The sequence below is a fragment of the Trachypithecus francoisi genome, unplaced genomic scaffold, assembly GCF_009764315.1.
Source record: "Trachypithecus francoisi isolate TF-2019V2 unplaced genomic scaffold, Tfra_2.0 Lachesis_group12, whole genome shotgun sequence".
Taxonomy (NCBI): domain Eukaryota; kingdom Metazoa; phylum Chordata; class Mammalia; order Primates; family Cercopithecidae; genus Trachypithecus; species Trachypithecus francoisi.
In genome coordinates this window covers 8,219,150-8,232,443 of record NW_022681457.1, presented here as the reverse complement: position 1 = coordinate 8,232,443, position 13,294 = coordinate 8,219,150, and the positions used below count along the sequence as shown (strand labels likewise).

Sequence of the window (13,294 nt, the reverse complement as noted above, 5' to 3'; positions counted from 1 at the left end):
ATAGCATGGTACTGGTACAGAAACAGACACATATACCAATGGAATAGAACAGAGACCCCTAAAATAAAGGCCCACACCTCCAACCAATTGATCTTCAGCAAAATCAACAAAAATAAACAATGAGGAAAGGATACCCTATTCAATAAGTGGTGCTGGGAAAACTGGCTAAACACCTGCAGAAGAATGAAACTGGACCCCTATCTCTCACCATATAAAAAAATTAACTTGAGATGGATTAAATAATATAAGACCTCCAACTATAAAAATTCTAGAAGACTTTGGCCTAAGCAAGGAATTTATGAAGACCTCAATAGTAAATGCAGCAAAATGAAAAACAGACAAATGGAACTTAATTAAAGAGCTTGTTACAGAAAAACAAACGATCAACAAAATAAACAATCTACAGAATGGGAGAAAATATTTGCAAACTACGCATCTGACAAATGACTAATATCCAGAATCTATAAGAAACATAAGCATATCAACAAGAAGAAAACAAATTACCCTACTAAAAAGTGGGAAAATAACATAGACACTTCTCAAAAGAAGTCGTACTATTGGCCAACAAGTATATGAAAAAATGCTCAACACCCCAATCATCAGAGAATGCAAATCAAAACCATAATGAGACACCACTTCATACCAGGCATAATAGCTATTACTAAAGTCAAAAAAGGCCGGGCGCGGTGGCTCAAGCCTGTAATCCCAGCACTTTGGGAGGCCGAGACGGGTGGATCACGAGGTCAGGAGATCGAGACCATCCTGGCTAACACGGTGAAAACCCGTCTCTACTAAAAAGTACAAAAAAAAAACTAGCCGGGCAAGGTGGCGGGCGCCTGTAGTCCCAGCTACTCGGGAGGCTGAGGCAGGAGAATGGCGTAAACCCGGGAGACGGAGCTTGCAGTGAGCTGAGATCCGGCCACTGCACTCCAGCCCGGGCGACAGAGCGAGACTCCGTCTCAAAAAAAAGAAAAGTCAAAAAAATAACAAATATTGACAAGGCTTCGGAGAAAAGGAAACACTTATACACTCATACACTTATGGGAATGCAAATTTGTTCAGACCGTGTGGAAAGCAGTTCGGAGATTTCTCAAAGACTAACAGAATTACAATTCAACCCAGCAATCCCATTACTGGATATGTACCCAAAGGAAAATAGATTGGGCCGGGCACGGTGGCTCAAGCCTGTAATCCCAGCACTTTGGGAGGCCGAGACGGGCGGATCACGAGGTCAGGAGATCGAGACCATTCTGGCTAACACGGTGAAACTCTGTCTCTACTAAAAAATACAAAAAAAAAACTAGCCGGGCGAGGTGGCGGCGCCTGTAGTCCCAGCTACTCGGGAGGCTGAGGCAGGAGAATGGCGTTAACCCGGGAGGCGGAGCTTGCAGTGAGCTGAGATCCGGCCACTGCACTCCAGCCCGGGCGACAGAGCGAGACTCCATCTCAAAAAAAAAAAAAAAAAAAAAAGAAAATAGATTGTTCTCTCAAAAAGACACCTGTATTTGTATGTTTATTGTAGCACTATTTACAATAGCAAAGACATGGAATCAACCTAGGTGACCATCAACAGTGGATCAGATAAAGAAAATATAGTAGACATATACCCTATGGAATATTATACAGCCATAAAAAAACAAAATCATGTCCTTTGCAACAACATGGATGCAGCTGGAGGCCATTATCCCTAGTGAATTAATGCACAAATAGAAAAATACTGCACATTCTCACGATGGAAGCGAAACACTGGGTGCACAAGAACACAAAGATGAGAACAACAGACACTGAGGACTCCAAAAAGGAACAGGAAGGAAGAGGGGAAGGGCTGAAAAACTATCTGTCGGGTACCGTGTTCACTACTTGGGTGACGGGATCTTCGGAAGACTAAACCTCAACATCACAAAACATGCCCACGTAAGAAATCTCACGTGTACCCCATGAAGCTAAATAGTAGAAAATGAATCCAATAAAGTACGTACCAATGTACACACAAACATTCAAATTCGTTAAGACACATTCTGTGGAAAAATCAAATTGTTTTTCCTAGTATAATCTCAGAAAATGCTTCTACAATCAGATGTGCCAGGTACAGTGGCTCACGCCTATAATCCCAGCACTTTAGCAGGCCAAGGCAGGAGTACTGCGTGAGCTCAGGAGACCAGCCTGGGAAATGGAATGAAACTTCATCTCTACAAAAATTCAAGCTGGGCATGGTGGTGTGTGCCTATAGTCTCAGTTACCCCAGAGGCCAAGGTGGGAGGATCCCTTGAGCCTGAGATCCAGGCTGCAGTGAGCTGGGATCCCACCACTGAACTCCAGCCTGGACAACAGAGTGAGACCCTGTCTCAAAACAATAAACAAACAAACAAATAAATATAGAAACAGATGTATAGTTTTCCCCCATACCAGCAAGCAATCAATTGTGCAGCAGGCACCGCCTGGGTGTCCTCCAACCCCAGTTCAGTTTCAACACCATCGACCTGGAGACAGTGTCAAATCCCACAGGTTGAGGGTCCAGTCCCACTTTGGGTGCCCATAGCAAGCCCCTGGTTGTTCTTCCTGTGCTTTTGACAAGACTATTAATCGGGGTTCCTGTAATTCCCTCATTGGGTTCAGTTAATTTGCTAGACCTCACAGACCTCAGGGAGACACTTTATGTACATGTACCCATTTATTATAAAGGATATTACAACAAATGTATATGAAGAGATGCAGACAGTGAGGTATGGGAAAAGGGGCTGGGACTCCCACGCCCTCCCTGGCCATGCTACCGTCAGGAATCTCCGCATGCTCACCTACCCTGCGGCTCTCTCTGAACTGTGTGCTTTTGGGTTTTCATAGAAATTTCATGACATAGGCATGATTAAACCATTGGCCACTGGTGATCAACCTTCATTGCCTCTCCCTCTCCCTGGTAGCTGAGGAGTGGAGTTTAAAGCCCCAATCTTCCAGTCTTGCCGTGGATATTCTGGTGACCCACGCCCTATCCTGAAGCCTGTTGGAGGCTGCCAGCTATCAGTCATTACATCAGCGTGCAAAAAGACAACACTTGGGAAACTCTACAGATTTTAGGAGCTGTATATGCCAGGAACTGGGTCAAAGACAAAGGCCATGTGAACAACCCACCAGTAGATAAAGATAAAGCATACCATTTCATTTCGTAAGGCCTTCCAAAACAAGATAAACCAAACAAATAATTGAGAAAGGGGTAAGCAAAGAAAGATTATTTTTACAATAGAATAATGTGTAATTGAAAGGAAGACAACAGTGCGTATATAAAGAATTAAACCCAGCACGATGGCTCATGCCCGTAATCCCAGCACTTTCGGAGGCACAGTCAGGAGGATGGCTTGGGCCCAGGAGTTCAAGACCAGCCTGGGCAACATAGTGAGAACCTGTCTCTACAAAAAACAAAAACATAAAAAATGAGCTAGGTGTGGCAGCACACAACTGTAGTTCCAGCTACTCAGGAGACTGAGGTGGGACAACTGCTTGGGCCAAGGAGGTGAAGGCTACAGTGAGTCACGACTGTACTGTAACCGAGTACCCACATTTTTCCAAGAAAAAGGGGGTGAGTTATGATTTTTTTCTCTTATTTTCTCTTTTCTCCATTTTCCCCCGTTCTCTACTTCCTACTTAGCCCTTTAGAAATACACTTAGAACCTTTTACCTCCCCTTCACCAGACACTCTCTACAGGGCAAGTTCATCTAACTATGTGCTTGGAGCTCCAGAGGGGACTCTCACCTGCCAGGCCTCGAGACAGCAATCAATCTACAACCCACAGTGCTGCTACAACACTCTCTCCCACCCGGAGAGTTTCAGCCACTTTTACGACCTAGTTCTGCCCACGAAGGCACCAGTGGTTGCCAGCTCAACCCCCCAGTACCTAAGGCACAGAAGCAAGCTAGGGGGACCCCCACCTGCTTGCTTCCTCTCCTGCGTGTCATTCATGCCAAGCCCCCCTTTTAAAAGTGCCTGCTTTCTGCTCCAAAAGCAATGCAGTACCTTAAGGCAGGAAGCCTGTACTTCCTCCCCAAAGCTAGCTTTGGAATTAAAAAGTCACTGTCGTTCTACCAGACCTTGCTCTTGTTAACTGAACTCTGCAAGCAGCGAGCAACTGAACCTGCATGTCAGTGACAGAGCCACTGTGCTTCAGCCTCGTTCCAGCAACAGAGTGAGACCCCATCTCAAAAAATGTCATAAAAGTTAAAAAGAAAATAAACTGCAGAAGACAAAATAGCTCCTGAATTCCAGGAACAGAAAATGGAGCAGAGTATAAAAATTCATTTCATATATACACATCTACAAAGTAATGCAACCCACTCAGACTCACAAGGAATAAGAAAATGGAAATGCAATGGGGTGCATTATCTCCAGATTTTCATAATATAAAATGAACACAGTGGCAAGTTTGCTTAATGAGGAGGAAATCTGACGTGGTATTGGTGCGAGAGGGCGCCTCTGCACCTGGGATAGGGATAGAATCTTGCCAGATCTAGCAACACAGGCAATGCACCATCCTAGAAGAGATCACTCTTCCAATCGCCAAGCCTGGAGGAACCCTCCATGATCTGCAGTGCAGTCAGCATGGTCACAGGCAGCCAGAGTGGCACCTTTTTTCTTCTCTTTGAGACAAGGTCTTGTTCTGTCACTGAGGCTGAAGTGCAGTGGTGCTATCATGACTCACTGCAGCCTCAATCTCTGGGGCTCAAATGATCCTCCCACCCCGGCCTCCACAAGTGCTGGGGATTACAGGCGTGAGCCACCATGCAGCACCCTGTGTGGTATTCTTCATAAAAGTGAGAAAGTTAAAAGATCCACCTGTCTTCATTCCCAGAATGCTCCGACAAGGATGTAGAAAAGTGAGCTCCTGTTTCCTAACATGAAAACATGTCAGTGTTCAAAACTTGCAGGTTAACATATCACAACCAAACATTCACTGAGGAATTTGTTGAAATCTCATAATGATGTCAAAATACATTTCTACAGGACTCGCACTGACCCTTCCCACACAACTGAGAACAGTGGCTTCCCACTGAGATGTGAGGGAGGGTGGAAGGCTGGACAGGAAAAGGGATGCTTTACCTCTTGGCGCATAAATGTACTGTTTCACTATAAAACAAATATATACATGATGCCATGTTTAAAATAAAAGAAACAAAATGTTGACTCGTAACCGGTAAAACAAAAATACAGTTCCAGTCTCTCTAACGGCAAGGTTGTTCTGCTCATATACCTTTCTCACCTGCAATACCCAACGGACAAAGCTTCTTATAAGAGCATCACAGTCTCCATGGGATAGAGTTTCTGAGACTACTTTAATGAATCTTGTCACACATTTATGTTGATGTCATACATTAAACTGGATGATGGAATGAAAGAATCATCTATCTCCAATATCAGCATCTAAATTTTCCATTCCATTCCCAGTCTTTACGAGTTTGGAGTCAGAAACACAATGACTCACTTGTTCGGCTTCAAATGCACCAAAAATGAGGCAGGAAAGCTTTCCCCTTAGTGTTCTTATTCTACGCCAGTAAGCAGGTACTTGTGCACAGTAATACCTGACTTCATGGGCAGCTCCTGTTATCACGGTTTACACAGAGCTCACAGTACATCCAGATGCAACCCCTGAATAATCCCTGCTGCCCAACAGCCCTGACACCACGGGACCCTCACCCCGTCTCCATCCACGTCTGGGTGTGAGCCCTTCCCAGGCCCATGCCCACTGCCGCCTCTTCCCAAGTTCATGTCACTGGGTTCCGATGAGATAGAATCTAAGCGAGATGAGAGGGACTGAGGGAAGGCATGGGTGAGTGTCAGCAAACGTGTCAGGCAGGACGCTTTAGACTCAGAGAAGATTCCCAACGGCAATACCAGGGATTTCAGAAGAAATAAAAGAACAATCCGCCAGGAATATCACTTTACCTGAGTAAGGGCCATTCCTGACTCCTTTTCTTTCCTCTTCCTCTTCTTCCAGACTTCTTCCTTGGGTAACATAAAAGAGTCTTTAGAAGTCAATACTGAATATCCAAAATATGCTGCTTAGGGCTGAGAATCTATACACCCCCTTCATGTGCCACAATCACATGCACAGAAGATCTCACCCTATGGAAAGATGGTCCTCTGCGCCCCACTGCACCGGGGGAATACGGGGACGAGAAACTCCTACAGGAAGAAGTGAGTTTCGGACCCCTTTCTTAAGAACCTGCTCTCCTTCTAGAGAAGCCCACACAGGCTGCAGCAGTGGGGAGCCGGGCTGGACTGAGCTCCCCTTTAGGGCACAGACCCAGCCCTGACAAAACCCCATGCAGAACACAGCCCCCTCACCTCTCTGTGGATCCCAGGCTGAGCTCAGCCTTCAGAAACAAAAGACAGGGATTGGTACTATGCTGGCTACAGAATAGAGTCAACTTTAAATATTACTTGGCTGGGCTCTAAAACACCGAAATGAAAATATGCCAAGGGGGTACAAGAGATGTTTCTGCAAAACGCCTGGGCACTCTAACGTGAAGCCAGGGTTGAGCTGCACTGAGGGGGCGAGCCCAGCACAGCCCCACCTTCTGCCTCTGCTCTTCTGTTGGGGACTTGTTCTCACCAGGATCCAGGCTGGGTATTGAAGGAGCAAAAAGAATCACACCGAACAGGGAACATGGACCAGAGGTGGGGATGAAGGTGGGGCTGCAAAGTCAAATGGGAGGCTGTGGGAGATCACAAAGGTTTCCACGGAGAAAGTGATGTCAAACAAAGACCTCAGGAAGAAAGGCTCTTGTCACTTGCAGCTGAGAGGCCAGAGAGTTCTAGGCAGAGGGCCAGCCCACATGGAAGCCTTGAGGCAGGCGCAACCTTGGCTCCAGGAAAAGGAAAGGGGCCTGTGTGGCTGGAGCAGAGGGGGCGGGGAGGATACAGGAAGGAGATGACGTCCGAGAGGTCTTGAGGGGGCAGATCACACAGGGAGAGGTCTTCAAACATTCTTTCTTCCATACCTCAAAAGAATTTATGAAACCATGTATTTCCTCACCTGTTTTAAGTAAATGCATAATTTTTTCTTTATTTTACAAAGTAACACACTTACAACATAATATCTTACATATTTTACACATGACAAGAAGTTCAGCTGAGCCCCAGGAAGTACAGGGTTGCCCTCAGCTGAGATGTGTAAGACTACAGGGGGTGGACATGTTTGGAGGAGTTTTAGAAGTCACTTTTAATTAATTAATTAATTAATTTTTGAGACGGAGTTTCACTCTTGTTGCCCAGGCTGGAGTGCAGTGGCATAATCCTGGCTCACTGCAGCCTCTGCCTCCTGGGTTCAAGCGGTTTTCCTGCCTCAGCCTCCCGAGTAGCTGGGATTACAGGCGCCCTCCACCACATCTGGCTAATTTTTTGTATTTTTAGTAGAGACAGGGTTTTGCCATGTTGGCCAGGCTGGTCTCAAACTCTTGGCCTCAGGTGATCTGCCTGCGTCGGCCTCCCAAAGTGCTAGGATTACAGGCATGAGCCAGCGCACCCAGCCAGGAAGTCACTTTTAGACATATGAAGATGGTGATGCCTGTTGGGATATTCCTGCAGAGAGTTTTGGAGACAACTGGACACAGGATTTTAGACCTCAGAGGGGGGTCTGCAGGGGACATGGAGCCGTGTATTGATAGGTGGGACATAAAGCCATAAGATGAGACAGTAAGGAAAGGCAGTGGGTGTGGAAGGAGACAAGAAGAGGTGTAAGGACTGAGCCATGAGCACTCACACATTCAGAGAACAGAAAGTTCTGGAGACACCAGAATAGAAGAGGAAAGCAGAAAGTGATCAGAGTGGCAAGAAGATTGAACAGATATGTAAAAGTTAACGGGGTGTCATAAAAGCCAAGACAACAAAAGAGGAAGTGATTGGCTGTGCTACACGCTACCTACAGGAAGTAAAAGATGAGGACAGGACATGAATGACGGCATTTAGGAATGGGGAGGTCACTGATGACTGAAAAAGGAAGAATCAGTGGCATGCTGGATGTGAAAGCTAGATTCAAGCAGTAATTCAAAGGTTTAAGCAAGAATTGAAGACAAAGTGGCCGCACATGGCTCACGCTTGTAATCCCAGTACTATGGGAGGCTGAGGTAGAAAGACTACTTGAGCCCAGGAGTTTGAGACCAGCCTGGCCAACACTGCAAGATCCTGTCTCTATATTTTTATTAAAAAAAAAAGAAGACAAAGTAAAACTAGTTTTTAGTATATTATGCTCTTAAATAGAGCATAAATAGGTACTTATTACAAAGGGAAATGTAGTTGAGAGTATTTTGTTGTCTTAAAGATGGAAAAGTAGAAGAAAAAAAGGCTTTATTACGCATTGGAGATCTGTTCAGAGAGGAAAAAAATTATTCATACTACTCTGACACTCAACACAACATTTCACCTCTAGTCACCAAAATGTGTCATTTTCCCCACAATGGCAGGTTCTCCAGCAGACTCCCAGCTAGGGAGTCCCAGGTAGGGAGTCCTGCCGTTTTCCTCAATTCTGACACTGTCTACATAACAGAATCAGACACCACAGCTTGAGAGCTCAGTCACACAAGGCTGCCCTCGCTTCATACGCTGTACGCTCTGACTGACCTGACCAGTGCGTTTCCCTAACACTTTCCTCGGGTTTGAGTAACTAGCCAGCACAGCTTTTCCATCTGGCTGTTCATCTGTGTCCTTTGCAACATACTTACAACAAATGAGTAAACCAAGCATTTTCCTGAGTTCAGTGAATGACTGTGGCAGATTACTACAACCTGAGGAGGGGGGTCAAGTGAATCCCCAATTTACATTTGGTCGCCCAGAAATTCAGGTCCCAACCTGTGACTTGTGACTGGCATCTGAAGTGGGGGCAGCCCTGTGGAACTGACCAACCAGTAAACAGCATCTGATCCTAATTCTAGTTGGACAGTGTCAGAATTGAGTTGAACTAGAACGTCACCCAGTTAGTGTAGGATGGAAAATGCACTGCTGGTGGGAAGAAGTTCCCCCGCATTTTGGTGATGAGTTTTCCGTGTTGCGTGTTCACTATTATATTGACTGTACACTATTATATTGACTATAATCAGCATCATATAATACTAAATATTACGTAATCAGTATTACATTAACTCATGTTCTCGCCTCTACCCAACCTCATCCCAGGGAAAGGGAGGAAAAGGGTGGCCCACAAATGAATGAGTCAAGTCACTGCCCTCTGGCTGAAAAGGTTGTAAGCGGAAGCTAACCTCTGATGCCATAATTATAAAATGCATAGCCTTATAGACAAGAGTTTTGCAATTCTCATCTTTATCTGTGTATTTTAAGCATATTTAAAACCTGTTAGATTATAAAGACAGAAATCAACATGTCACAACTAAATTACCCATATTCAATCAACTCACCACTCACCTGAACCAAGGTCCTCTCCTTCTTCCTTCCTGTGTGTTTCCCTCTCATTCTGTACATATCTCATCCTCACTTCTCCCTCTGGCTTTTTCTCTGTTTCCTCCCAGGTTTCTGCTCCTCATTTTGAGCCCCCCTCCTCTCCTGCTCTTTCTCCCCTTCTTCCCTCCTTTCCTTCTCTTCTGCCTGTTCTGCTCCATTCCTACAACTTCTTCAACCTCTTATTCCTCTCTCTGCCCAGTCTTTTCATTGTTCCAATCTCAATCTCCACATATTTCTGCCTCTTTCTTCCCTCATATGTGCTCCCCATCTGCTCCCCCCCATTAAATCCCCTCTTCCCTGTTAACACCCCTTGTCCCCATTCTCTGGCACCCCCAGATCCCAAGCCTCCCCATGCTGTGGTTCTCCCTATGCTCTCCTTGTCACCAGCTGTCCCGTCTTGCTGTCCCAGCACCACACTGCTGTCTGCCCTGGCTCCAAATCCCTCCTCCTCTCCCCCACTCTGTCTGAAGAGCCTCCCCCTCTCTGCCCCCTTCTTGTCCTGCTGTCTTCATCTCTCTGGAGACGCAGCTTTTCTCTACATTTCTCCAGTTGCTCCCTGCCCCACACTTTCTCAGCTTTGTCTTTCACTCTGTGTCTGTCTGCAAATTCCCCATCCATCCTCTGCGTTGCCATCTGTTCATGGTTCTCACCCATCCTTTTCACTCCTTCCCAGTTTTTCTATTTCCTCTCTCTTTCTCTCTCTTTCTCCTGATCCCATCTCTCTCCTGATCCCCTTTGGCCACATATTTACAGGGAAGGGCATGGAATAAGATGCCCACCTACTGAAAGCACATGTTCTAGTGGAGTGGCATCTGGGACAAAAGAACATTGGAGGTGAACAGACAGGCCCAAGCCACCTCCTTCAACACTGGGTCAGAGGAAGCCATGCTTATGAGGGGGAGGCCTGCAGGGCGGAGGGCAAGGCTCAATGAGAGCAAGATGGGCAGGTGTCTCAGAGGAGGGGTGGGATCTGTGGAATCCTAGGACCAGGGCGAGGACTCTTGCACTGGAGCTGCGGTGCTGCGGTGCAGACATAATGAAGGGTGAGGCTTAGAGGATCCAAAGGGTGAATGCACCTCACGGGTGAGGACCTTACAAGGCACCGGGTGAGAAGTGAGTAAAGAGTTTTAAGCAAGAAATGGCGTGAAAGGTGTCTACATGGCCTAAAGGCTGAAATATTGCAAGCAGGACCCGCCTGTGTGGTTCAATGGGAAGTGACCCCTGACATCTCATGGACATCTCTGAATTCACTTGGGGATGAGAGCCATGAAGGGATATTAACGTCTATAGGACCCAGAGTGATGGCTCACGTCTGTAATCCCAGCACTTTGTGGGCTGTAATTCCAGTCGAAGCAGGAGGATCACTTGAGCCCAGGAGTTCGAGACCAGCTCAGGCAACACCGTGAGATCTCCTCTCTAATAAATATATATATTTAAAAAATTATTTAAACGTGGTGGTACACACCGGCAGTCCCAGCTACTCAGGAGGCTGAGATGGGAGGATCACTTGAGCCCAGGAGGTCCAGGTTGCAGTGAACTACAATCACGCCACAGTACCCCAGTCTGGGCTACAGAGCCAGACCCTATCTTAATTTATATATATATATATACACACGTGTATGTATGTCTCTGAGGACTCCTGGAAATCAAGTATGGATGTGCAGGAGCCTGGGGAGGCCAAGTTTAACCTTAACAGAGGGAAACTCACGTGTGAGGCCCTCACTCCAAGTATCAGCTTCTAGAGGCTGCAGGAATCTATAAGAAGAGCTGGGTTCCCTGCAGGCCGGGCCTGGGTGGGCGCCTCATGCAGAGGGGCCAGCAGTTGGGAGGTGCCTGAGGGATGAAGAGGGGAGGGCTTGGGGAAAGGCAGCAACACCTGTGCTTCCCTTCGTCTTGCTCCCAGGAGTCTGTTTCCAGAACTTTGGAAGAGAGACCCACCAGTGAGGCTGAAGCCACTCAGTGGGCTGGGAGCTAGGATCTCGCTAGGTCATCGAGGGGGCAGTGTTCGGATCCAGGAATGTTTCTGCAATATACAACATGAAATGCAAAACTTGAGCTTAGCAGGGAATGTACAATTTCATGCTGACCAGCAGAACCTCCTTTCCATTTCTATTCCCCACCCACCCAGGAAGGACAGTGTCGACCTTGGTTCTGGAGCAGGGCTAAGGCCTATGATTAGTTAGGTCAATAACTTGCTTTTTAAAAAGCAGTAACTTTTTACAAATAGAAACAAATTCTATTGTTCTTCCTTTATCCATTCCACTCTTGAGATGACACAGCCTCAAATACCTTTGAGATAAACTTTGTCATCATAATATGCTTATGTCAATAATTTCTACATATAGTGTAATTTGAAATTCACTTTACATGCATTCTGAAAGTACTTGAAAAAATAGAACAGAAACAAAAAAACATAGATTACAATGTTTAAGTAAAAATTGTTTTCTAAGTACTTATTTTAATCTGTTGTAGAAAAAAAGCCTGTAAAATCATCTTCAGAAAACATCTGCATTTATATTCACCTCAAGGGTAATTAATTTTGCAAGATTTTAAGCATATTTGATAGGGTATTCTCTTTTTTTTGAGACAAAGTCTCTCTGTCACCCAGGCTAGAGTGCAGTGGCGCAATCTTGGCTCATTGCAACCTCCGCCTCCTGGGTTCAAGCAATTCTCCTGTCTCAGCCTCCCAAATAACCAGGATTACAGGCGCACGCTACTACACCCAGCTAATTGTTTTTGTATTTTTAGTAGAGACGGGGTTTCACATTGGCCAAGGTGGTCTCCAACTCCTGACCTCAAGTGATCTACCTGCCTTGGCCTCCCAGAGTGCTGGGATTACAGGCGTGAGTTACCATGCCCTGCTGGATAGTCTCCTTCATATGAACTCTATACAAAGTAAAACTAGATGATCAAATATTAAATGGCATCGTATCTACTAGCAAGAATTTTATGTCAACATCTGTGAATTTACCTCTACTTTGAAGTATTTTTGCCTCTCACCTCCCTACATGTGGAAGATTTCATCAATGGAAAAGTGGTGATTAATTGAAAATACAATTGTTTAGATAGGAAAAATAGCATATTTAACAACTATATCTACACAGTTTCAAAAGACATGGTGTCTGGGATTTGGGGACTTTTGCAAGGTAGACTGCTCTGTGTTATGCAATACTGCTAAGTAACTGTGTTGCCAAGAAAGCAGTTTCAGCATGGACTTCCATGATTCCAAGCAAAGAAATGATTTGATTTTGGATCTTTTCATTAAACTGAGAATAGTAGGGGTGAATCTGATGATAGGTGAAAGCCATGAATCCATTTTCTATATGCAGAGTTTAAATGCTTATAAAATGTTCATTGAAGCAAAATCAACATATTCACAAGAGACTGAAAAAGGATATTTGTGGCTGGGCACAGTGGTTCACGCCTATAATCCCAGCACTTCACTTTGGGAGGTTAGGGCAGGTGGATCACTTGAGGTCAGGAGTTCAAGACAAGCCTGGCCAATATGGTGAAACCTCATCTCTATTAAAAATACAAAAATTAGCCAGGTGCAGTGGCAGCGCCTGTTATCCCAGCTACTAGGGGGGCTGAGGCAGGAGAATCACTTGAACCCGGGAGGCGGAGGTTGCAGCGAGCCGAGATCGTGCCACTGCACTCCAGCCTGGGTGACAGTGCAAGACTCCATTTCAAAAAAAAAAAAAATGAAGAAAGAATGGTGGGGGAGGCTCAACCTTTGCTATTTGCTAGGACTACAGGGTCAAAATCAGCTTCTACATTGTCAACACATAACAAGTAAAACTCAAAAATAATGAATACACATATATCTGAAAATTGGAATATGACAAACTTTAAACT

General features: G+C 45.5%; 2 protein-coding genes across 8 annotated transcripts in view; both read right to left on the bottom strand.

Moving 5' to 3' along the window:
* LOC117093626 (zinc finger protein 888-like) overlaps nt 1–13,294 on the bottom strand; it is a 385,964-nt gene that overhangs the window by 184,966 nt on the left and 187,704 nt on the right. The gene's annotated exons all lie outside the window — the stretch shown is intronic.
* ZNF160 (zinc finger protein 160) overlaps nt 1–13,294 on the bottom strand; it is a 38,456-nt gene that overhangs the window by 14,204 nt on the left and 10,958 nt on the right. The window contains exons 2-6 of one of the 7 annotated variants that reach the window (XM_033228938.1): nt 11,378–11,462; nt 11,148–11,272; nt 5,930–5,989; nt 5,681–5,778; nt 4,823–4,878 (exon numbers count right to left, since the gene is read on the bottom strand). Coding sequence is in view for 6 of the 7 variants with exons in the window: in XM_033228933.1 (XP_033084824.1) it covers nt 5,681–5,797; nt 5,930–5,989; nt 9,404–9,460 (234 nt within the window). In the remaining variant the exon portion in view is untranslated. Of the gene's footprint in view, nt 1–4,822; nt 4,879–5,680; nt 5,798–5,929; nt 5,990–9,403; nt 10,814–11,147; nt 11,463–13,294 lie in introns of those variants that run through there. The other 6 variants (XM_033228934.1, XM_033228935.1, XM_033228933.1 and 3 more) reach the window with 6 other exon arrangements.